The sequence below is a fragment of the Coregonus clupeaformis genome, chromosome 5 (genome assembly GCF_020615455.1).
Source record: "Coregonus clupeaformis isolate EN_2021a chromosome 5, ASM2061545v1, whole genome shotgun sequence".
Classification (NCBI taxonomy): domain Eukaryota; kingdom Metazoa; phylum Chordata; class Actinopteri; order Salmoniformes; family Salmonidae; genus Coregonus; species Coregonus clupeaformis.
The window spans coordinates 36,818,989-36,846,127 of NC_059196.1; the positions used below are offsets into that span (position 1 = coordinate 36,818,989).

At 47.6% G+C, this 27,139-nt stretch overlaps 1 protein-coding gene across 1 annotated transcript in view; it reads right to left on the bottom strand.

The window, feature by feature from the left end:
• cntn5 (contactin 5) overlaps nucleotides 1-27,139 on the bottom strand; it is a 542,763-nt gene that overhangs the window by 377,823 nt on the left and 137,801 nt on the right. The window contains exon 2 of the mRNA XM_041876697.2: nucleotides 23,327-23,449. Coding sequence (XP_041732631.1) covers nucleotides 23,327-23,381 — 55 coding nt within the window. The 5' untranslated portion in view covers nucleotides 23,382-23,449. The remainder of the gene's footprint in view (nucleotides 1-23,326; nucleotides 23,450-27,139) is intronic.

The window sequence follows — 27,139 nt, forward strand, 5'->3', positions numbered from 1 at the left end:
TTTGTGATGGCCACTCCAATACCTTGACTTTGTTATCCTTAAGGCATTTTGCCACAACTTAGGAAGTATTCTTGGGGTCATTGTCCATTTTGAAGACCCATTTGCGACCAAGCTTTAACTTCCTGACTGATGTCTTGAGATATTGCTTCAATATATCCACATAAGTTTCCTTCCTCATGATGCCATCTATTTTGTGAAGTGCACCAGTCCCTCCTGCAGCAAAGCACCCCCACTGCATGATGCTGCCACCCCCGTGCTTCATGGTTGGGATGGTGTTCTTCGGCTTGCAAGCAACCCCCTTTTTCCTCCAAACATAACAATGGTCATTATGGCCAAACAGTTCTATTTTTGTTTCATCAGACCAGAGGACATTTCTCCAAAAAATACGATCTTTGTCCTGATATGCAGTTGCAAACTGTAGTCTGTCTTTTTTATGGCGGTTTTGGAGCAGTGGCTTCTTCCTTGCTGAGCGGCCTTTCAGGTTATGTCGATATAGGACTTGTTTTACTGTGGATATAGATACTTTTGTACCTGTTTCCTCCAGCATCTTCACAAGGTTCTTTGCTGTTGTTCTGGGATTGATTTGCACTTTTCGTTACCAAAGTACGTTAATCTCTAGGAGACAGAACGCGTCTCCTTCTTGAGCGGAATGACGGCTGCGTGGTCCCATGGTGTTTATACTTGGGTACTATTGTTTGTACAGATGAACGTGGTACCTTCAGGTGTTTGGAAATTGCTCCCAAGGATGAACCAGACTTGTGGAGGTCTACAATTTTTTTCTGAGGTCTTGGCTTATTTATTTTGATTTTCCCATGATGTCAATCAAAGAGGCACTGAGTTTGAAGGTAGGCCTTGAAATACATCCACAGGTACACCTCCAATTGACTCAAATGATGACAATTAATAATTTTCTGGAATTTTCCAAGCTGTTTAAAGGCATAGTCAATTTAGTGTATGTAAACTTCTGACCCACTGGAATTGTGATACAGTGAATTATAAGTGAAATAATCTGTCTGTAAACAATTGTTTGAAAAATTACTTGTGTCATGCACAGAGTAGATGTCCTAACCGACTTGCAAAAACTATAGCTTGTTAACAAGAAATTTGAGGAGTGGTTGAAAAACGAATTTTTATGACTCCAAACTAAGTGTATGTAAACTTCTGACTTCAACTGTATATACAGGGGGGTACCGGTGCAGAGTCAATGTGCAAGGGCACCGGCTAGTTGAGGTAGTTGAGGTAATATATACATGTGGGTAGAGTTAAAGTGACTATACATAAATAATTAACAGAGTAGCAGCAGCGTAAAAAGATGGGGTGGGGGTGGGGGGGGGGCAGTGCAAATAGTCTGGGTAGCCATGATTAGCTGTTCAGGAGTCTTATGGCTTGGGGGTAGAAGCTGTTGAGAAGTCTTTTGGACCTAGAATTGGCACTCCGGTACCGCTTGCCGTGCGGTAGCAGAGAGAACAGTCTATGACTAGGGTGGCTGGAGTCTTTGACAATTTTGAGGGCCTTCCTCTGACACCGCCTGGTATAGAGGTCCTGGATGGCAGGAAGCTTGGCCCCAGTGATGTACTGGGCCGTACGCACTACCCTCTGTAGTGCCTTGCGGTAGGAGGCCGAGCAGTTGCCATACCAGGCGGTGATGCAACGAGTCAGGATGCTCTCGATGGTGCAGCTGTATAATTTTTTGAGGATCTGAGGACCCATGCCAAATCTTTTCAGTCTCCTGAGGGGTAATAGGCTTTGTCGTGCCCTCTTCACAACTGTCTTGGTGTGTTTGGACCATGATAATTCGTTGGTGATGTGGACACAAAGGAACTTGAAGCTCTCAACCTGTTCCACTACAGCACTGTCGATGAGAATGGGGGCGTGCTCAGTCCTCTTTTTTTTCCTGTAGTCCACAAATATCGCCTTTGTCTTGGTTACGTTGAGGGAGAGGTTGTTATACTGGCACCACACGGCCAGGTCTCTGACCTCCTCCCTATAGGCTGTCTCATCGTTGTCGGTGATCAGGCCTACCACTGTTGTGTCGTCTGCAAACTTAATGATGGTGTTGGAGTCGTGCCTGGCTATGCAGTCATGGGTGAACAGGGAGTACAGGAGGGGACTGAGCACGCACCCCTGAGGGGCCCCCGTGTTGAGGATCAGTGTGGCAGATGTGTTGTTACCTACCCTTACCACCTGGGGGCGGCCCATCAGGAAGTCCAGGATCCAGTTGCAGAGGGAGGTGTTTAGTCCCAGGATCCTTAGCTTATTGATGAGCTTTGAGGGCACTATGGTGTTGAATGCTGAGCTGTAGTCAATGAATAGCATTCTCACGTAGGTGTTCCTCTTGTCCAGGTGGGAAAGGGCAGTGTGGAGTGCAATAGAGATTGCATCATCTGTGGATCTGTTGGGGCGGTATGCAAATTGGAGTGGGTCTAGGGTTTCTGGGATAATGGTGTTGATGTGAGCCATGACCAGCCTTTCAAAGTACTTCATGGCTATAGACGTCAGTGCTACGGGTCGGTAGTCATTTAGGCAGGTTATCTTAGTGTCCTTGGGCATGGGGACTATGGTGGTCTGCTTGAAACATGTTGGTATTACAGACTCAGTCAGGGACATATTGAAAATGTCGGTGAAGACACTTGCCAGTTGGTCAGCACATGCTCGGCGTACACGTCCTGGTAATCCGTCTGGCCCTGCGTCCTTGTGACCTGCTTAAAAGTCTTACTCACATCGGCTACGGAGAGCGTGATCACATAGTCATCCGGAACAGCTGGTGCTCTCATGCATGTTTCAGTGTTGCTTGCCTCGAAGCGAGCATAGAAGTGGTTTAGCTCGTCTGGTAGGCTTGTGTCACTGGGCAGCTCGCGGCTGTGCTTCCCTTTGTAGACTGTAATAGTTTTCAAGCCCTGCCACATTCGACGAGCGTCAGAGCCGGTGTAGTACAATTCAATCTTAGTCCTGTATTGACTCTTTGCCTGTTTGATGGTTAGTCGGAAGGCATAGCGGGATTTCTTATAAGCGTCCGGGTTAGAGTCCCGCTCCTTGAAAGCGGGAGCTCTACCCTTTAGCTCAGTGCAGATGTTGCCTGTAATCCATGGCTTCTGGTTGGGGTATGTACGTACGGTCACTGTGGGGACGACGTCATCGATGCACTTATTGATGAAGCCAGTGACTGATGTGGTGTACTCCTCAATGCTATCTGAAGAATCCCGGAACATGTTCCAGTCTGTGCTAGTAAAACAGTCCTGTAGCTTAGCATCTGCTTCATCTGACCACTTTTTTATTAACTGAGTCACTGGTGCTTCCTGCTTTAGTTTTTGCTTATAAGCAGGAATCAGGAGGATAGAGTTATGGTCAGATTTGCCAAATGGAGGGCGAGGGAGCTTTGTATGCATCTCTACGTGTGTTACGGTCCGGCACTGTTGGTCCTGTTCCTGCTGGGTTTCCTTTCCCTTTTTCCCTGTGTGTGTTGTTTGTGTCTGTCTCCCCCTGCTGTGCAGTCCAGAGGATCTAGGTCAGGGGGCGTGGCCATTCTCTCACAAGATCAGTTACATCCAGCTGCAGCTCGTTGTCAACAATCAGCCAGCAGTTATCTACCCGGGCTGGACACCTCTCCAGCGCCAGTTCGTTCCTACACTACCTGTGATCCCGTCTGTTCCTGCTGCCTGCCTACCTGCCATTCCCACGCCGCAACCTGCTCATCTGTTGTCTGATATCCTCGTCATCCAGCTCTCCGGACTACTGGCTCTCCCCCCCACTCAGCTCCTACCCCGGTCTGAAGCTATTCCACCCTGAACTGTTTCTCTCTGCCAATTCACGCTGAATAAACGACATCCTAATTCACCCTCTGTTGTCCGTGTGTCCGTCTCTGCACCTGAGTCCCCCACCAAGCCTAATAGAACGAACTGGCCAAACATGGACTCAGCAGAGATGCCACATGAAACAACGGGTGATGGCGTACAACGCGCCCTCCATTCACAGGGAATGGTATTGGGACAACACGACCAACTCATCCGGACTCTTGTGGATAACAACCAGCAGTTGTTGGATCAAGTATCTCATCTCACCTCTCAGGTAGCTAACCTGGTAACACTCACTACCCTTCCTCCCTCTGCTTCTCCTCCGCCTGTTCCTCCTACAGTGGCTCCAGGCTCGGCGTCCGCTCCTGCCCTTCGGGAACCCCCTACAACCTCACCCGAACCTTTCACCGGGGACCTGAACAAATGCCGTGGGTTTCCTGCTTCAGTGCCGCTTGGTGTTCCAACAGAAGCCCCTGTCTTTCTCCACGGAATCCTCAAAGGTACATTACGCACTGGGGTTAATGAGGGGCAAAGCTTTGATTTGGGCAGAAGCGGCTTGTTCTACTCAGCAGATTGCCAGCCTGTCGTTTGACGATTTTTCCTCTCAATTGAAAGTTGTGTTTGATCACCCGGACCATGCCGGGACCGCCACAAAGAGACTATTGAAGCTACGACAGGGCACGGGTAGCGTGGCTGAATACGCCATTGATTTTTGGACCTTGGCAGCCGATTCCAAGTGGAATGACGAAGCTCTTCAGGGAGCGTTTGTGAACGGTCTAAGTGACACGATTAAGAATGAACTAGCTGTTCGTGATGAGCCTGCTAACCTTCATGTTCTCGTTTCCCTTGCTACACGAATAGACAACAGGCTACGGGAGAGGAGACAGGAGAGGGGCGGTCGGGTCCACACCGCAGGCGGGGCCCCCTCGCTTTCTGCAGCCCGAGCTACACCACCACTCGGACACCGCCCACACACCGCAGCGGATCCCTCCACGGAACTAGACGAGCCCATGCAGCTGGGCCGTGCTCGCCTGTCCCCTGCCGAAAAGGAGCGGCGTATGCGGGCTGGTGAGTGCATGTACTGTGGGGACCGCACTCATTTCCTGGTTAACTGTCCGGTTCGCCCAAAAGGCCAAGCTCGCAGGTAAAAGTGGGCGTACTTGCGAGTGCTACACCTGACTCAATGCCCACAGCACCCCGTCTAGTTATCCCAGCTACAGTCCAGTTCAGGAATCTATCTCTCCCACTAGCTGCTCTAATCGACTCTGGTGCTGAGGATAGTTTCCTTGACGTCAACCTGGTCACTCAGGCTGAGATCCCTGTTAAGCCTCTGCCTAAGCCTATAACAGTTACCGCTATTGACGGCCATCAGTTTGCCAACATCACCCACCAAACTGTCCCCGTTTCTCTCATGCTGTCCGGCAATCACAAAGAAACCATCCAGTTTAAAGTAGTCTCCTCCTCGACCTCCCCCTTATCCTCGGTTTCCCTTGGCTTAGCCTTCACAACCCCCATATTGACTGGCAAAACCACAAGATACACAGTTGGAGCACTCACTGCCATTCTGTTTGCCTGGGGTCGGCTATTCCGCCCTCGGTCGGCTCCCCTGCTTCCCCTGTCAAAACCCCAGACCTCTCTTCAGTCCCTGAGGAGTACCTGGACCTGGCCGAGGTATTCAGTAAGTCCAAGGCACTTTCATTACCACCTCATAGGCCATACGATTGCGCTATTGAGTTACTGCCTGGAGCCCCTTTGCCGTCCAGTCGGCTTTTCAATCTGTCCCGTCCTGAGAGAGAAGCTATGGAAACCTACATAGGCGACTCCCTAACCTCTGGCATCATTCGTCCCTCATCTTCCGCTGTTGGAGCTGGGTTCTTTTTGTTGAGAAGAAGGACAAAACATTACGCCCCTGCATTGACTACAGAGGACTAAATAACATCACAGTCAGAAATACATACCCCCTGCCTCTCATCAACTCAGCATTTGAACCCCTTCATGGTGCCACCGTGTTTACCAAACTCGACCTACGTAACGCTTACCACCTCGTTAGGATCAGGCCGGAGACGAATGGAAGACTGGGTTCAATACCCCCTCTCGGACACTTTGAATACCTAGTCATGCCATTCGGTCTCACTAACGCCCCAGCAGTGTTTCAGGCCATGGTTAACGATGTGTTGAGGGATTTTCTACACCGCTTTTGTGTTTGTCTATTTGGATGACATTCTAATATTCTCTAAGTCACAGGATGAACACGTCTCCCACGTCCGTCTGGTTCTCCAACGCCTCATGGAAAACAAACTGTATGTGAAAGCAGAAAAATGTGAGTTCCACCGGCAGTCCGTCCCCTTTTTGGGCTTTATTATCGAGCGGGGACAAGTGTCACCAGACCCTGACAAGATCAGAGCGGTTGTGGAGTGGCCCACACCCACGTCTCGGAAGCAGCTACAACGCTTCCTGGGCTTCGCCAACTTCTACCGCCGCTTCATCAGGGGTTTCAGCCGAGTGGTTGCCCCCCTGACCAAGCTTACCTCCCCTAAGGTGCCATTCCTGTGGACGCCTGAGGCCGAGTCAGCCGTGAGTACATTGAAGGAACTGTTCACCACCTCACCTGTTCTTATTCATCCAGACACTAGTTTGCAGTTTATTGTGGAAGTGGACGCCTCTGATTCGGGGGTGGGGGCTGTCCTGTCACAACGTTCCCCCCACGGACCAGAAGCTCCATCCTGTGGCCTTTTTCTCCAGGAGATTGACCCCTGCTGAGAAGAACTACGACGTGGGTAACCGGGAGTTGCTTGCTGTCAAGTTGGCGTTGGAGGAGTGGAGGCACTGGCTAGACGGAGCAGAGCAACCCTTCATAGTCTGGACAGACCACAAGAACCTGGCTTACATCCAGTCGTCCAAGAGGCTGAACTCCCGTCAGGCCAGATGGGCTCTGTTCTTCAGCAGGTTCAAGTTTATTTTAACATATCGTCCTGGCACACGTAATGTCAAGCCTGATGCTCTCTCTCGCCAGTTTACAGACAATGAAGACTCCAGCAATCCTGAATCTGTTCTGCCCGCTTCCTGTGTGGTGGCGGCGGTTCACTGGGAAATCGAGTCCCTCGTCCGATCGGCACAAGAGTTGGAACCTGGACCGGCCGATGGCCCCCCGACCTTCTCTATGTTCCCGCAGCCGTGCGGCCGCAAGTGCTCAACTGGATCCACACCTCACGCTTCTCCTGCCACCCTGGTATGAACCGTACACTGTCGCTACTGAAGAGGCACTTTTGGTGGCCATCCGCCGAGGCTGACGTCCGGGAGTACGTGGCGGCCTGTTCCATCTGTGCCCAAAATAAGGCTTCCCACAGGGCTCCTTCGGGCCTGCTGCGGCCTCTCCCAGTCCCGAGTCGTCCTTGGTCTCACGTGGGCTTGGACTTCGTCACTGGACTTCCTATGTCTGAGGGTAATGACACCATACTCACCATCGTGGACAGATTCTCTAAATCTGCCCATTTTGTTGCATTACCAAAATTACCATCTGCCAGTGAGACAGCCGACCTCTTTGTCCTACATGTATTCCGTCCCCATGGAATACCTGTGGACATAGTGTCCGATAGAGGCCCACAGTTCATTTCTCGGGTATGGAAGGAGTTTTGTTCGGCTCTGGGTGCCACTGTCAGTCTCTCATCAGGTTTCCATCCCCAGTCCAATGGCCAGACTGAGAGGACCAATCAGGACCTGGAGGCTGCTCTACGCTGTGTGACATCCCAGAACCCGTCCACCTGGGCCAAACATCTCCCGTGGGTCGAATATGCCCACAATTCCCTCACCTCATCTGCCACCGGCCTCTCACCTTTTGAGGCGGCTTTGGGGTACCAACCGCCATTGTTCCCGTCTCAGGAAAGGGAGTTAGCCGTCCCGTCAGTTCAGGATAACCTTCGTCGCTGCCGCAAGGTGTGGGTGGACACCCGTGAGGCTCTTCTACGGACAGCAGAGCGTAACAAGAGGGTGGCGGACAGGCACAGGGTAGTCGCTCCCCCAGTTCCAGCCTGGTCAGCGAGTCTGGCTCTCCTCCAGCAACATCCCCCTGCGCACTGACTCCCGTAAGCTGTCGCCCCGGTATTTGGGTCCTTTCGAGATCGACTCCATCATCAACCCTTCGGCTGTTCGGTTGAAGCTTCCCCAGGCCATGAGAGTCCATCCTACATTTCACGTGTCCCAGCTGAAGCTGGTCTCCTCCAGCCCTTTGTGTCCGCCTGTGGATCCCCCTCCGCCACCGCGATATTGACGACCATCCAGCCTACACGGTGCGGAGACTGCTGGACGTCCGGAGGCGTGGTAGAGGGTTTCAGTACCTGGTGGACTGGGAGGGATACGGTCCCGAGGAGAGGTCCTGGATTCCCCGACGATTTATACTGGATCCGCAGCTGGTGGCTGACTTCCATAGGGACCACCCTGACAAGCCGGGTGGGTCGCCGGGTGGCGCCCGTTGAGGGGGGTACTGTTACGGTCCGGCACTGTTGGTCCTGTTCCTGCTGGGTTTCCTTTCCCTTTTTTCCCTGTGTGTGTTGTTTGTGTCTGTCTCCCCCTGCTGTGCAGTCCAGAGGATCTAGGTCAGGGGGCGTGGCCATTCTCTCACAAGATCAGTTACATCCAGCTGCAGCTCGTTGTCAACAATCAGCCAGCAGTTATCTACCCGGGCTGGACACCTCTCCAGCGCCAGTTCGTTCCTACACTACCTGTGATCCCGTCTGTTCCTGCTGCCTGCCTACCTGCCATTCCCACGCCGCAACCTGCTCATCTGTTGTCTGATATCCTCGTCATCCAGCTCTCCGGACTACTGGCTCTCCCCCCCACTCAGCTCCTACCCCGGTCTGAAGCTATTCCACCCTGAACTGTTTCTCTCTGCCAATTCACGCTGAATAAACGACATCCTAATTCACCCTCTGTTGTCCGTGTGTCCGTCTCTGCACCTGAGTCCCCCACCAAGCCTAATAACGTGTGGAGTAAAGGTGGTCTAGAGTTTTATTTTCCTCTGGTTGCACATTTAACATGCTGGAAGAAATGAGTTTCCCTGCATTAAAATCCCCGGCCACTAGGAGCGCTGCCTCTGGATGAGCGTTTTCCTGTTTAGTTATGGCCTTCTACAGCTCATTGAGTGCAATCTTAATGCCAGCATTGATTTTCGGTGGTAAATAGACAGCTATGAAAAATATAGATGAAAACTCTCTTGGTAAATAGTGGGTCTACAGCTTATCATAAGGTACTCTACCTTAGGCGAGCAAAACCTCGAGACTTCCTTAGTATTTGATTTTGTGCACCAGCTGTTGTTTGCATATATATACAGACCGCCACCCCTTGTCTTACCGGAGTCAGCCGTTCTATCCTGCCGATGTAGCGTATAGCCCGCTAGCTGTATGTTGTCCATGTCGTCGTTCAGCCACGACTCGGTGAAACATAAGATATTACAGTTTTTAATGTCCCGTTGGTAGGATAAGCGTAATCGTAGGTCATCTAATTTATTTTCCAATGATTGAAGATTGGCTAATAGGATTGATGGAAGAGGCAGTTTCCTCGCTCGCCGTCGGATCCTTACAAGGCACCCCGACCTACGTCCACGATATCTCTGTCTCTTTCTCATGCGAATGACGGGGATTTGGGCCTTGTCGGGTGTCTGTAGGATATCCTTCGCGTCCGACTTGTTGAAGAAAAAATCTTCGTCCAATACGAGGTGAGTAATCGCTGTCCTGATATCCAGAAGCTCTTTTTTTGGTTATAAGAGACGATGGCAGAAACATTATGTACAGAATAAATTACAAATAACGTGGAAAACACACATAATAGTACAATTGGTTAGAGGGCTGTAAAACGGCAGCCATCTTCTCCGGCCCCATTCTTAATTTGATAATAACATCCACTACATGACCAAATGTATGTGGACACCTCCTAGTCAAACATCTCATTCCAAAATCATGGGCATTAATATAGAGTTGGTCCCTCCTTTGCTGCTATAACAGCCTCCACTCTTCTGGGAAGGCTTTCCACTAGATGTTGGAACATTGCTGAGGGACTTGCTTCCATTCAGCCACAAGAGCATTAGTGAGGTGGGGCACTGATGTTGGGCGATTATGCCTGGCTCACAGTCTGCGTTCCATTTAATCCCAAAGGTCTTCGATGGGGTTGAGGTCAGGGCTCTGTGCAGGCCAGTCAAGAACTTCCGCACCGATCTCAACAAACCATTTCTGTATGGATCTCGCTTTGTGCACGGGGGCATTGGAAAGGGCCTTCCCCAAACTGTTGTCACAAAGTTGGAAGCACAGAATCGTCTAGAATGTCATTGTATGCTGTAGCGTTAAAATGTCCCTTCACTGGAACTAAGGAGCCTAGCCCGAACCATGAAAAACAGTCCCAGACCATTATTCCTCCTCCACCAAACTTTACAGTTGGCACTATGCATTGGGGCAGGTAGCATTCTCCTGGCATCCGCCAAACACAGATTCTTCTGTCAGTCTGTCAGATGGTGAAGCATGATTCATCACGCCAGAGAACGCATTTCGACTGCTCCAGAGTCCAATGGTGGCGAGCTTTACACCATTTCAGCCGACGCTTGGCATTGCGCTTGGTGATCTTAGTCTTGTGTGTGGCTGCTCGGCCATGGAAACCCACTTCATGAAGTTCCCGACTAACAGTTATTGTGCTGATGTTGCTTCCAAAGGCCGTTTGGAACTCGGTAGTGAGTGTTACAACCGAGGACAGATTATTTTTACGCGCTACGCGCTACAGCACTCGGCGGTCCCGTTCTGTGAGCTTGTGTGGCCTACCACTTCGCGGCTGAGCCGTTGTTGCTCCTAAACGTTTCCACTTCACAATAACAGCACTTACAGTTTTCCAGGGCAGCTCTAGCCGAATCCACTAATTTGAAGGGGTGTCCACATACTTTTGTATATATAGTGTATGACAGGGAGGATTCCTGGATTAGGGCCTGTGTTGGGAGTATGATGTAACACTTCAAGCAGCTTCAGTTGATTTGTTCCAGTATTGATCGGCGGACTGATTATAACGTAATTGTTTTTTTATCGCTTTGTTGCAATTTTCACAACAAATCATCAAAAAGGCAATTGTTTTCACAACTCTAAGCACATTTTCAATTGAGTTAGTACAACACACAAAATCATACAGTCACTTTTTCACCAAACATAATCAGTGTTTCATCTAGAAATACATTTACATTTTAGTCATTTAGCAGACACTCTTATCCAGAGCGACTTACAGTTAGTGAGTGCATACATTTTCATACAGGGAAACGATCCCACAACCCTGGCGTTGCAAACACCATGCTCTACCAACTGAGCTACAGGGGACTACCTCACTCCTGTCCCTCACCCCTTACCTACCTCCTGTCCCCTCATCCCTTACCGAACTCCCTCACTCCTGTCCCCTCATCCCTTACCGAACTCCCTCACTCCTGTCCCCTCATCCCTTACCGAACTCCCTCACTCCTGTCCCCTCATCCCTTACCGAACTCCCTCACTCCTGTCCCCTCATCCCTTACCGAACTCCCTCACTCCTGTCCCCTCACCCCTTACCTAACTCCCTCACTCCTGTCCCCTCATCCCTTACCGAACTCCCTCACTCCTGTCCCTCACCCCTTACCTACCTCCTGTCCCCTCATCCCTTACCTACCTCCTGTCCCCTCACCCCTTACCGAACTCCCTCACTCCTGTCCCCTCATCCCTTGCCGAACTCCCTCACTCCTGTCCCCTCACCCCTTACCTAACTCCCTCACTCCTGTCCCCTCATCCCTTACCGAACTCCCTCACTCCTGTCCCTCACCCCTTACCTACCTCCTGTCCCCTCATCCCTTACCTACCTCCTGTCCCCTCACCCCTTACCGAACTCCCTCACTCCTGTCCCCTCATCCCTTACCGAACTCCCTCACTCCTGTCCCCTCACCCCTTACCTAACTCCCTCACTCCTGTCCCCTCATCCCTTACCGAACTCCCTCACTCCTGTCCCCTCATCCCTTACCGAACTCCCTCACTCCTGTCCCCTCACCCCTTACCTAACTCCCTCACTCCTGTCCCCTCATCCCTTACCTAACTCCCTACCTGTCCCCTCACCCCTTACCGAACTCCCTCACTCCTGTCCCCTCATCCCTTACCGAACTCCCTCACTCCTGTCCCCTCATCCCTTGCCGAACTCCCTCACTCCTGTCCCCTCATCCCTTACCGAACTCCCTCACTCCTGTCCCCTCACCCCTTACCTAACTCCCTCACTCCTGTCCCCTCATCCCTTACCTAACTCCCTCACTCCTGTCCCCTCATCCCTTACCGAACTCCCTCACTCCTGTCCCCTCATCCCTTACCAAATCCCTCACTCCTGTCCCCTCATCCCTTACCGAACTCCCTCACTCCTGTCCCCTCATCCCTTACCTAACTCCCTCACTCCTGTCCCTCACCCCCTTACCTAACTCCCTCACTCCTGTCCCCTCATCCCTTACCGAACTCCCTCACTCCTGTCCCCTCATCCCTTACCTACCTCCTGTCCCCTCATCCCTTACCTAACTCCCTCACTCCTGTCCCCTCATCCCTTACCCGAACTCCCTCACTCCTGTCCCCTCACCCCTTACCTAACTCCCTCACTCCTGTCCCCTCATCCCTTACCTAACTCCCTCACTCCTGTCCCCTCATCCCTTACCGAACTCCCTCACTCCTGTCCCCTCATCCCTTACCGAACTCCCTCACTCCTGTCCCCTCATCCCTTACCTACCTCCTGTCCCCTCATCCCTTACCTAACTCCCTCACTCCTGTCCCCTCATCCCTTACCGAACTCCCTCACTCCTGTCCCCTCACCCCTTACCTAACTCCCTCACTCCTGTCCCCTCATCCCTTACCTAACTCCCTCACTCCTGTCCCCTCATCCCTTGCCGAACTCCCTCACTCCTGTCCCCTCACCCCTTACCTAACTCCTTACCTCCTGTCCCCTCACCCCTTACCGAACTCCCTCACTCCTGTCCCCTCATCCCTTACCGAACTCCCTCACTCCTGTCCCCTCATCCCTTACCAAATCCCTCACTCCTGTCCCCTCATCCCTTACCGAACTCCCTCACTCCTGTCCCCTCATCCCTTACCTAACTCCCTCACTCCTGTCCCTCACCCCTTACCTAACTCCCTCACTCCTGTCCCCTCATCCCTTACCGAACTCCCTCACTCCTGTCCCCTCATCCCTTACCTACCTCCTGTCCCCTCATCCCTTACCTAACTCCCTCACTCCTGTCCCCTCATCCCTTACCGAACTCCCTCACTCCTGTCCCCTCACCCCTTACCTAACTCCCTCACTCCTGTCCCCTCATCCCTTACCTAACTCCCTCACTCCTGTCCCCTCATCCCTTGCCGAACTCCCTCACTCCTGTCCCCTCACCCCTTACCTAACTCCTTACCTCCTGTCCCCTCACCCCTTACCGAACTCCCTCACTCCTGTCCCCTCACCCCTTACCAAACTCCCTCACTCCTGTCCCCTCATCCCTTACCGAACTCCCTCACTCCTGTCCCCTCATCCCTTACCTAACTCCCTCACTCCTGTCCCTCACCCCTTACCTACCTCCTGTCCCCTCATCCCTTACCGAACTCCCTCACTCCTGTCCCCTCATCCTTTACCTAACTCCCTCACTCCTGTCCCCTCATCCCTTACCGAACTCCCTCACTCCTGTCCCCTCATCCCTTACCTAACTCCCTCACTCCTGTCACCTCACCCCTTACCGAACTCGCTCACTCCTGTCCCCTCATCCCTTACCTATCTCCCTCACTCCTGTCCCCTCATCCCTTACCGAACTCCCTCACTCCTGTCCCCTCATCCCTTACCGAACTCCCTCACTCCTGTCCCCTCATCCCTTACCTACCTCCTGTCCACTCATCCCTTACCTAACTCCCTCACTCCTGTCCCCTCATCCCTTACCTAACTCCCTCACTCCTGTCCCCTCATCCCTTACCTAACTCCCTCACTCCTGTCCCCTCACCCCTTACCTAACTCCCTCACTCCTGTCCCCTCATCCCTTACCGAAATCCCTCACTCCTGTCCCCTCATCCCTTACCTACCTCCTGTCCCCTCATCCCTTACCGAACTCCCTCACTCCTGTCCCCTCATCCCTTACCTACCTCCTGTCCCCTCACCCCTTACCGAACTCCCTCACTCCTGTCCCCTCATCCCTTACCGAACTCCCTCACTCCTGTCCCCTCATCCCTTACCTAACTCCCTCACTCCTGTCCCCTCATCCCTTACCTAACTCCCTCACTCCTGTCCCCTCATCCCTTACCTAACTCCCTCACTCCTGTCCCCTCATCCCTTACCGAACTCCCTCACTCCTGTCCCCTCATCCCTTACCTAACTCCCTCACTCCTGTCCCCTCATCCCTTACCTAACTCCCTCACTCCTGTCCCCTCATCCCTTACCGAACTCCCTCACTCCTGTCCCCTCATCCCTTACCGAACTCCCTCACTCCTGTCCCCTCATCCCTTACCTACCACCCTCACTCCTGTCCCTCATCCTCAAGTTCATTAGAGTTACCAGCCTCAGAAATTGCAGCCCAAATAAATGCTTTACAGAGTTCAAGTCACAGACACATCTCAACATCAACTGTTCAGAGGAGACTGTGTGAATCAGGCCTTCATGGTCGAATTGCTGCAAAGAAACCACTACTAAAGGACACCAATAAGAAGAAGAGACCTGCTTGGGCCAAGAAACACGAGCAATGGACATTAGACCGGTGGAAATGTGTCCTATGGTCTGGAGTCCGATTTGGAGATTTTTGGTTCCGACCGCCGTGTCTTTGTGAGACTGTCCTGTTTAACCTTTTACTGCAGTGGGCTAAATCAGGGTCACACAGGGTTATTTACATACATCGCAGAAGACTGAACAATATAAAAAAGAGTTTGACATAGAAACACTGGATTTTCTGCGTTTTTTTTATTTATAATGTTGATTCATTATGAAATTATGAAAAATATTAATACATTCCACCCATGAGGCCACGAGGTCATTCGACTGCAGGAAAGGGATACGTGATACTGAAATACTGCGAGACACAGCCATTCTTTTAAATACTTTATTATTATCCATCTTTAAATTACTATATCCAATTAAATTAATGAATTAATTAATGAATTAATCAATCAATCAATCAATCAATCAATCATATGACTGTACTGTTAAACACCAAAGAAACAAACAGTACAAGCGTTAAGATGGCAGGTACTGTTCTTCAGTATCAGTTGTCTTTTGGTAAAAAAAAACGAATATACTTATTTCTAGGTGGATTTTCTTGCCCTGTAATTTATGCAAATGTCATAAACATCTTCTATTGATTTCGACACTCCTCTGTCTGCTCATAACCTTTAGAGATGTAGCACTGCAGGCTTTAGGGAAATGACTTCCACTACCCCTCTCACACTCCATTCCCCCAGGGACTAGCAGCTTTGGGCCCCCCAGATAGCATACGAACGCGTCATAAGCCATGATTTAAAAAATATATATATAATACCAGGAAATTAGCTGAGGGATTCTTGAAAGTTGGGACACTCCTTTAATAGTTGCAAAAAAATGGCTTTTGTTGCATTATTTTAGCTTAAAATTGACATTTAGGGGAATTTTATAAGGGAAAAGCAAATGGGAATTTCAAATGTATAATTTTCCATATTTTACAAATGTTTCTATTGAACTATTGAATACTTTTTTAGAAACAAAAATAAGTATGTTTGGAGTACCTGTTGTCTACTCTGTAAGTGGCTTGTCAACTCCGTCACTGATGGCTAACCACCTTAAGATCAATTTTTTTTTGTCAATATTCTGAAAAAAATCACTGTTCTGCAACATATACTTAAACAATTAAAGTATTTGCTGTGCTTGAACTAAGGGATAATGTTTGCTTTATAAATGTTATGTTCTAAATGCGCTAGGCCACTGGTAGCAGCCTACAGAATCACATCGATCCACTGGAGTACGGCTGTATGAAAGACTGAACATCTGATCTGAACAGAGAGCTGTTCATTTGGCTCCCTAATATGCATAGGCGACTGGTAGGCCTAAGCTTTTTGGCGATTATCTGCAGGTAAATTATGAAAACATTTGATGAAGAAGGTGAATCATCACTGCAAGCACAATAAGTAGAGGAGAGCCTCACTCTGGTCCAAATATGATAATAGGGGCCCTCACGGAAACCAGGCATTAAAACGGAATTCAACAATATTCAAAAATGTATTGACCTTAGTAGGTAATCAATTAAAAGTATTGAACATGAATTAATTAGCCCAAGTTTATCATAAAACATGAACAGAATGCGTCAGTGATTCGTAGCCTCTGTCTATGTGGGAGGAGCTTTGTGTAGCCGTTAGCGATGATGCTAATGAAAACAGTCTGCTGGTAGATGGAAAGGCTTTCCCAAAAACCTTCTCAATTAAATGTTAACTACAAATTAGCCTATGCTAACCTGGCAGAATAATATGGTTCTCTACAGTAGCAGGTATCACTAGTATGGTTCTCTACAGTAGCAGGTATCACTAGTATGGTTCTCTACAGTAGCAGGTATCACTAGTATGGTTCTCTACAGTAGCAGGTATCACTAGCATGGTTCTCTACAGTAGCAGGTATCACTAGCATGGTTCTCTACAGTAGCAGGTATCACTAGTATGGTTCTCTACAGTAGCAGGTCTCACCAGTAGTAGCAGGTATCGCCAGACTAAGGTCTTCCTACTGCCTGGTATCTGCAGGGCTATTATGTAGCAGGGTTGGACTCAGCAGCAGAGCAGCTAGTCCCACTTCAGCAGCAGCAGCAGCAGAGGCAACACATTGTTATACAACAGAAATGATAAAGAAACTAGGCTATTGTTAGAGTACTTACCTCCCGGACAGAGCTTTCTTTTCCCTCCTGAACAGTCAGATAAAGGCTAGCTACTTCAGTTAGCAGGCTTGGAGGCAGCTCTGCAGAGGGGTCACTAGCTAGCGCAGTCATAAAAACAGATATTTTAACCCAACCTTAACCTTACAGTTTTTTACAATCACTTTGGCACTCATTTCAGAACCTTGACGTCATTTTTCAAAACTCTAGACACAAAACTCACAAACAATTATCAAAATGCACATTTTTCAAAACTCTAACACTTTTTTCAATTGCTTGGATACAATACACATAAAACTAAGATCATTTGTTCATTTAACAAAAATCACCTGTTCAATATGACACAACTTAACATCAAAGTACTACTATTTCAAAAGGCAATTCACACATTACATTTCAGATGAGTGTCTATTCACTTCATTACAATTATCCAACTATCAATTGATACAACTGCTCAAAATGATAAGTAACTGTTGCATTACTCTTAATGCATAGTTGTATGGAAACAGACAAACAATATTCCATGTTTAGATCATGAAAGTTACAAAGTAACGAGATTCATTGTCACCAATTAGCGTGGAGCATGAACCAATTAGACTACATTATCTATGGATGTAATATTTCATCATCATTCTTTATCAGACACCGTTTCTATGGTCCCCTTGTAACCTTCCTTGATGAGCTCGATCAGGTCTGTAGATCCGATGGCGTGACCTATGTCATTGTGTGGGATAATGTCAGGTTCCACCATGCTCATATGGTGCAAGCATGGTTTCAGGCCCATGCACAATTTACCACCCTGTATTTACCCCCATACTCTCCCTTCCTTAACCCGATTGAGGAATGTTTCTCCGCATGGAGATGGAAGGTTTATGTCAGGCGCCCTCATGAACAAGTCACTCTTCTCCAGGCCATGGATGACGCATGCAATGACATCACGGCAGACCAGTGTCAGGCCTGGATTCGCCTTGCACGAAGGTTTTTTCCAAGATGTTTGGCTAATGAAAACATCCATTGTGATGTAGATGAGAACCTGTGGCCAAAACCACAAGACAGAGTTGATGAAAATGTAGAAGTACAGTAATCACTCCTATGTTTTGCTTTTTACAGTACAAGCAAGCAAGTTGAGGAACACTGCATTTGATGTTTTACAGTACTGTATTGTTTTTCATCAATATATTTCAGATTTTGTTCAATGATTCCACTGTGTCTGTAGTATTCTCTCTACTACTGCAGTACTTTTACAGGGATATATTTACATGTAGTACCATAATTAAACATGTATCACCTATTTTGTACTACAATATTTAATGATCGTACGAACAATGACACAGTGAAACTATCGGTTGCTTGTGTGTGGGTGATCTAAATTAACGTTTCATTGGTACTTCACAATAAATTTGTTTTTTGAACCAATGATTGTGCAAGTGCACGATTTCTTTAAAGATATCAATGCACAATGCAATGTTTTGAACATTGGATAGCCTGTGTTACAAGTGATCACCGTTTTGAGTTTTGTGTCTAGAGTTTTGAAAAATGACATCAAGGTTCTGAAATTAGTGCCAAAGTGATTGTAAAAAACTGTAACCACACTGCTAACCCTAATGCCTAACCCTAAACTTAATTTAAGACCAACATTTTTACAATATAGCCAATTTTGACTTTGCAGCTGACCCCTCTAGCGGAAATCACTCGGTTCTGCCTCCAGGTCAAGATTCATGACAATAAAGGTCAAACTGCCTTGAGTTATCGGTAACACCATACAGTAGCACACTGCAATAAAGGTCAACCTGCCTTGAGTTATCGGTAACACCATACAGTAGCACACTGCAATAAAGGTCAACCTGCCTTGAGTTATCGGTAACACCATACAGTAGCACACTGCAATAAAGGTCAACCTGCCTTGAGTTATCGGTAACACCATACAGTAGCACACTGCAATAAAGGTCAACCTGCCTTGAGTTATCGGTAACACCATACAGTAGCACACTGCAATAAAGGTCAACCTGCCTTGAGTTATCGGTAACACCATACAGTAGCACACTGCAATAAAGGTCAACCTGCCTTGAGTTATCGGTAACACCATACAGTAGCACACTGCAATAAAGGTCAACCTGCCTTGAGTTATCGGTAACACCATACAGTAGCACACTGCAATAAAGGTCAACCTGCCTTGAGTTATCGGTAACACCATACAGTAGCACACTGCAATAAAGGTCAACCTGCCTTGAGTTATCGGTAACACTATACAGTAGCACACTGCAATAAAGGTCAACCTGCCTTGAGTTATCGGTAACACCATACAGTAGCACATTGCAATAAAGGTCAACCTGCCTTGAGTTATCGGTAACACCACACAGTAGCACACTGCAATAAAGGTCAACCTGCCTTGAGTTATCGGTAACACCATACAGTAGCACACTGCAATAAAGGTCAACCTGCCTTGAGTTATCGGTAACACTATACAGTAGCACACTGCAATAAAGGTCAACCTGCCTTGAGTTATCGGTAACACCATACAGTAGCACACTGCAATAAAGGTCAACCTGCCTTGAGTTATCGGAAACACCACACAGTAGCACACTGCAATAAAGGTCAACCTGCCTTGAGTTATCGGTAACACCATACAGTAGCACACTGCAATAAAGGTCAACCTGCCTTGAGTTATCGGTAACACCATACAGTAGCACACTGCAATAAAGGTCAACCTGCCTTGAGTTATCGGTAACACCATACAGTAGCACACTGCAATAAAGGTCAACCTGCCTTGAGTTATCGGTAACACCATACAGTAGCACACTGCAATAAAGGTCAACCTGCCTTGAGTTATCGGTAACACCACACAGTAGCACACTGCAATAAAGGTCAACCTGCCTTGAGTTATCGGTAACACCATACAGTAGCACACTGCAATAAAGGTCAACCTGCCTTGAGTTATCGGTAACACCATACAGTAGCACACTGCAATAAAGGTCAACCTGCCTTGAGTTATCGGTAACACCATACAGTAGCACACTGCAATAAAGGTCAACCTGCCTTGAGTTATCGGTAACACCATACAGTAGCACACTGCAATAAAGGTCAACCTGCCTTGAGTTATCGGTAACACCATACAGTAGCACACTGCAATAAAGGTCAACCTGCCTTGAGTTATCGGTAACACCACACAGTAGCATACTGCAATAAAGGTCAACCTGCCTTGAGTTATCGGTAACACCATACAGTAGCACACTGCAATAAAGGTCAACCTGCCTTGAGTTATCGGTAACACCATACAGTAGCACACTGCAATAAAGGACAACCTGCCTTGAGTTATCGGTAACACCATACAGTAGCACACTGCAATAAAGGTCAACCTGCCTTGAGTTATCGGGTAACACCATACAGTAGCACACTGCAATAAAGGTCAACCTGCCTTGAGTTATCGGTAACACCACAGTAGCACACTGCAATAAAGTTCAACCTGCCTTGAGTTATCGGTAACACCACACAGTAGCACACTGCAATAAAGGTCAACCTGCCTTGAGTTATCGGTAACACCATACAGTAGCACACTGCAATAAAGGTCAACCTGCCTTGAGTTATCGGTAACACCATACAGTAGCACACTGCAATAAAGGTCAACCTGCCTTGAGTTATCGGTAACACCATACAGTAGCACACTGCAATAAAGGTCAACCTGCCTTGAGTTATCGGTAACACCATACAGTAGCACACTGCAATAAAGGTCAACCTGCCTTGAGTTATCGGTAACATCACACAGTAGCACACTGCAATAAAGGTCAACCTGCCTTGAGTTATCGGTAACACCACACAGTAGCACACTGCAATAAAGGTCAACCTGCCTTGAGTTATCGGTAACACCATACAGTAGCACACTGCAATAAAGGTCAACCTGCCTTGAGTTATCGGTAACACCATACAGTAGCACACTGCAATAAAGGTCAACCTGCCTTGAGTTATCGGTAACACCATACAGTAGCACACTGCAATAAAGGTCAACCTGCCTTGAGTTATCGGTAACACCATACAGTAGCACACTGCAATAAAGGTCAACCTGCCTTGAGTTATCGGTAACACCATACAGTAGCACACTGCAATAAAGGTCAACCAGCCTTGAGTTATCGGTAACACCATACAGTAGCACACTGCAATAAAGGTCAACCTGCCTTGAGTTATCGGTAACACCATACAGTAGCACACTGCAATAAAGGTCAACCTGCCTTGAGTTATCGGTAACACCATACAGTAGCACACTGCAATAAAGGTCAACCTGCCTTGAGTTATCGGTAACACCATACAGTAGCACACTGCAATAAAGGTCAACCTGCCTTGAGTTATCGGTAACACCATACAGTAGCACACTGCAATAAAGGTCAACCAGCCTTGAGTTATCGGTAACACCATACAGTAGCACACTGCAATAAAGGTCAACCTGCCTTGAGTTATCGGTAACACCATACAGTAGCACACTGCAATAAAGGTCAACCTGCCTTGAGTTATCGGTAACACCATACAGTAGCACACTGCAATAAAGGTCAACCAGCCTTGAGTTATCGGTAACACCATACAGTAGCACACTGCAATAAAGGTCAACCTGCCTTGAGTTATCGGTAACACCATACAGTAGCACACTGCAACCGATCCACTGGAGTACGGCTGTATGGAAGACTGAACATCTGATCTGAAATATTAGTCTCTTGTTATCTGTTTTGATTTTTCCATGTTTAAACTTGCCACAGGCTTATGAGTAACAAAATAGCCATGTTACCCTGCACAACATAACCATATTACCCTGCACAACGTAACCATGTTACCCTGCACAACTTAACCATGTTACCCTGCACAACGTAACCATGTTACCCTGCACAACGTAACCATGTTACCCTGCACAACGTAACCATGTTACCCTGCACAACGTAACCATGTTACCCTGCACAACGTAACCATGGAAGATGTGTTGATAGTGATTCTGGGAAGGAGCCAAAGGGATTCTACTGACATAAGGTAAAGAGAATACCTATTGTATATGTTCTTTGCCAGTAAGAGATTGTTGTGAGCTTGTGGATAGATCCAGATTTCCTGGACAAACAAATGTCCTTTCTGTCTGATTTATGTGTCAGAGGCCAGGTTCAATCTGCTGTCTTCACAGGTGCCGAGCCTGGCTTTACCCGGGGATAGGGGGAATCTGCTGTCTTCACAGGTGCCGAGCCTGGCTTTACCCGGGGATAGGGGGAATCTGCTGTCTTCACAGGTGCCGAGCCTGGCTTTACCCGGGGATAGAGGGAATCTGCTGTCTTCACAGGTGCCGAGCCTTGCTTTACCCGGGGATATGGGGAATCTGCTGTCTTCACGGGTGCCGAGCCTGGCTTTACCCGGGGATAAGGGAGATCTGCTAAGTGCTTTCTGAAATGACAATATGAGATTTGAGCTATGAGGCTCTAGCCCGTAGCCTATATCGGCAAAGGGAACAGAGAGAGCTCAATCCGAAGGATAACCCGATTGGTATCACTTCAGCCAAATTAAATATTGACAGACAATAATGCTGCTTTCATTAATTAATTGAGGGGTAACAATGGGCATTGTTCTGCAGAGAGCTGCTGCAGTATTCATTGAACGTTGGTCGCATGTGTCTGGAGGATCCTGTTATGCACCAATAGACCTGGCAGGCACACAGCCAACTCTACCCCCTCCACCCACAGGCACACAAACAACTCTACCCCCTCCACCCACAGGCACACAGCCAACTCTACCCCCTCCACCCACAGGCACACAAACAACTCTACCCCCTCCACCCACAGGCACACAGCCAACTCTACCCCCTCCACCCACAGGCACACAAACAACTCTACCCCCTCCACCCACAGGCACACAGCCAACTCTACCCCCTCCACCCACAGGCACACAGCCAACTCTACCCCCTCCACCGACAGGCACACAGCCAACTCTACCCCCTCCACCCACAGGCACACAGCCAACTCTACCCCCTCCACCCACAGGCACACAGCCAACTCTACCCCCTCCACCCACAGGCACACAGCCAACTCTACCCCCTCCACCCACAGGCACACAGCCAACTCTACTCCCTCCACCCACAGGCACACAGCCAACTCTACTCCCTCCACCCACAGGCACACAGCCAACTCTACTCCCTCCACCCACAGGCACACAACCAACTCTACTCCCTCCACCCACAGGCACACAACCAACTCTACCCCCTCCACCCCCACCACCTTTATTTATTCAAAGCTGCTAGACCAGGCATGGGGGCAGAGCCACTTCTACTTTGATTAACCCCTCACGGCTGTTTGATACAGGCAGACTGGAGCTGACGACTGTTTGATACAGGCAGACTGGAGCTGACGACTGTTTGATACAGGAAGACTGGAGCTGACGACTGTTTGATACAGGAAGACTGGAGCTGACAACTTCAGACAAACTCAACTCCCACAAGCAAAAAGGCTTACAATAATATATATTTTTAAACAGGTAGATAACATGAAAAGGTTTTTATTATTGGTATCACTGGCTGTTGAAATCAGTGTGCACCAATGCAGACAGACAAACACAGCATCTACTGTAACAGCGGCAAACCGCTGTAAAAGAGCAGGAAAACCTTCAGCTTATCTCAGAGCGTTGCATTGTGGGTTATCTCCTACTACAGTACCTGAAAGGCCACTGATGACGGACAGCAGGAGAAGTGGTTTCCATGGCGACCTCATACTTGTTCAGGCGGGTCCCCTCCTTCAGCAGTGTTGTTAGAAGGTCTGTTTCTTCATTAAAGCTGTGCCTAAGATATAAACACAACAACATTCAACTGGTTGTTAGCAGGTTTCATATCCACAGCTTTAAACCTGCTAACAACCAGTTAAATGTTGTATTTAGTGAACAAAAAGAACAACATTCAACTGGTTGTTAGCAGATTTAAAGCTGTGTCTAGGAAACAATGTATGCACTCAGTAACTGTAAGTCACACTGGATAAGAGCGTCTGCTAAATGACTCACTAACTGTAAGTCACACTGGATAAGAGCGTCTGCTAAATGACTCACTAACTGTAAGTCACACTGGATAAGAGCGTCTGCTAAATGACTCACTAACTGTAAGTCACACTGGATAAGGGCGTCTGCTAAATGACTCACTAACTGTAAGTCACACTGGATAAGGGCGTCTGCTAAATGACTCACTAACTGTAAGTCACACTGGATAAGGGCGTCTGCTAAATGACTCACTAACTGTAAGTCACACTGGATAAGAGCGTCTGCTAAATGACTCACTAACTGTAAGTCACACTGGATAAGGGCGTCTGCTAAATGTAGCTGTGCCTAGGAAACAACAACATCATGTTTCAACGGACACGTTCACATTGGTTGAATTTCCCAGAAACAAAAAGAACAGGCTTACATTAGCGCATGCTTTAATTAATTAGAGGGTTTAGTGTTTAAAGGCCCAGTCCTGTGTTTTATATCATGATGTACTACAGCTAATGTTTGTGTTATTTTCTGATAGTTACTGGTTGAAAATAACAATCTACACAGGACTTTCTAATCAGCAGGTTTGCATGGGGGCGGGAGTTTCTGCTTTCCATGGTGACGTCACCATGTGGTAAATGGGTCAATAGACCAATAACAGAGAGTTCCAAACCCCTCTGCCAATAACAGAGAGTTCCAAACCCCTCTGCCAATAACAGAGAGTTCCAAACCCCTCTGCCAATAACAGCTGGTTTTCACTTTCCCCCTCCCCACTCAGACAGTCCTAGCAAAACATTTTTTAAATAAAAAGCTACTATTGCCCATCGTCATGGAAATATACTACAGTAAGGTACTTCATTGTTACCCATTAATGATTTTATATTCATATAAAAAAAAAACAACAACATCTGCATTAAGTTAAAGTTAAGGTTATGTTGGCATGGTTTTTAGAAGGCACGCCTGGTTGTTATGGGAAACGGAACCCAGGAGGCAGTTGTTGTAAAGCAGCTGAGGTGTGGATGTAGGATATGATGGATATGATGGATATGATGGATATGATGGATATGATGGATATGTTGGATATGATGGATATGATGGATATGATGGATATGATGGATATGATGGATATGATGGATATGTTGGATATGATGGATATGATGGATATGATGGATATGATGGATATGTTGGATATGATGGATATGATGGATATGATGGATATGATGGATATGATGGATATGTTGGATATGATGGATATGATGGATATGATGGATATGTTGGATATGTTGGATATGATGGATATGATGGATATGTTGGATATGATGGATATGATGGATATGATGGATATGATGGATATGATGGATATGATGGATATGATGGATATGATGGATTTGTTGGATATGACGGATATGACGGATATGATGAATATGTAGGATATGATGGATATTATGGATATGATGGATATGATGGATATGATGGATATGATGGATATGATGGATATGACGGATATGACGGATATGATGAATATGTAGGATATGATGGATATGGACAACAACGCTTTCTTAGTGTCCAACAAGCTTTCTCTGCCCTTAACCTTGTTCTGAACACCTCCAAAACAAAGGTAATGTGGTTTGGTAAGAAGAATGCCCCTCTCCCCACCGGGGTGATCACTACCTCTGAGGGTTTAGAGCTTGAGGTAGTCACCTCATACCAGTCCTTGGGAGTATGGCTAGACGGTACACTGTCCTTCTCTCAGCACATATCAAAGCTGCAGGCTAAGGTTCAATCTAGACTTGGTTTCCTCTATCGTAATCGCTCCTCTTTCACCCCAGCTGCCAAACTAACCCTGATTCAGATGACCATCCTACCCATGCTAGATTACGGAAATGTAATTTATAGATCGGCAGGTAAGGGTGATCTCGAGCGGCTAGATGTTCTTTACCATTCGGCCATCAGATTTACCACCAATGCTCTTTATAGGACACATCACTGCACTCTATACTCCTCTGTAAACTGGTCATCTCTGTATACCCGTCGCAAGACCCACTGGTTGATGCTTATTTATAAAACCCTCTTAGGCCTCACTCCCCCCTATCTGAGATACCTACTGCAGCCCTCATCCTCCACATACAACACCCGTTCTGCCAGTCACATTCTGTTAAAGGTCCCCAAAGCACACACATCCCTGGGTCGCTCCTCTTTTCAGTTCGCTGCAGCTAGCGACTGGAACGAGCTGCAAAAAACACTCAAACTGGACAGTTTTATCTCCATCTCTTCATTCAATGACTCAATCATGGATACTCTTACTGACAGTTGTGGCTGCTTCGTGTGATGTATTGTTGTCTCTAACTTCTTGCCCTTTGTGCTGTTGTCTGTGCCCAATAATGTCTGTACCATGTCTTGTGCTGCTACCATGCTGTGTTGTCATGTTGTGTTGCTACCATGATGTTGTCATGTGGTGTTGCTACCATGATGTTGTCATGTGGTGTTGCTACCATGATGTTGTCATGTGGTGTTGCTACCATGATGTTGTCATGTGGTGTTGCTACCATGCTGTGTTGTTGTCTTAGGTCTCTCTTTATGTAGTGTTGTGGTGTCTCTCTTTATGTAGTGTTGTGGTGTCTCTCTTTATGTAGTGTTGTGGAGTCTCTTTATGTAGTGTTGTGGTCTCTCTTTATGTAGTGTTGTGGTGTCTCTCTTTATGTAGTGTTGTGGTGTCTCTCTTTATGTAGTGTTGTGGTGTCTCTCTTTATGTAGTGTTGTGGTGTCTCTCTTTATGTAGTGTTGTGGAGTCTCTTTATGTAGTGTTGTGGTGTCTCTCTTTATGTAGTGTTGTGGTGTCTCTCTTTATGTAGTGTTGTGGTGTCTCTCTTTATGTAGTGTTGTGGTGTCTCTCTTTATGTAGTGTTGTGGTGTCTCTCTTTATGTAGTGTTGTGGTGTCTCTCTTTATGTAGTGTTGTGGAGTCTCTTTATGTAGTGTTGTGGTGTCTCTCTTTATGTAGTGTTGTGGTGTCTCTCTTTATGTAGTGTTGTGGTGTCTCTCTCTATGTAGTGTTGTGGTGTCTCTCTTTATGTAGTGTTGTGGTCTCTCTCTTTATGTAGTGTTGTGGTCTCTCTCTTTATGTAGTGTTGTGGTGTCTCTCTTTATGTAGTGTTGTGGTGTCTCTCTTTATGTAGTGTTGTGGTGTCTCTCTTTATGTAGTGTTGTGGTGTCTCTCTTTATGTAGTGTTGTGGTGTCTCTCTCTTTATGTAGTGTTGTGGTGTCTCTCTTTATGTAGTGTTGTGGAGTCTCTTTATGTAGTGTTGTGGTGTCTCTCTTTATGTAGTGTTGTGGTGTCTCTCTCTATGTAGTGTTGTGGTGTCTCTCTTTATGTAGTGTTGTGGTCTCTCTCTTTATGTAGTGTTGTGGTCTCTCTCTTTATGTAGTGTTGTGGTGGCTCTTTATGTAGTGTTGTGGTGTCTCTCTTTATGTAGTGTTGTGGTGTCTCTCTTTATGTAGTGTTGTGGTGTCT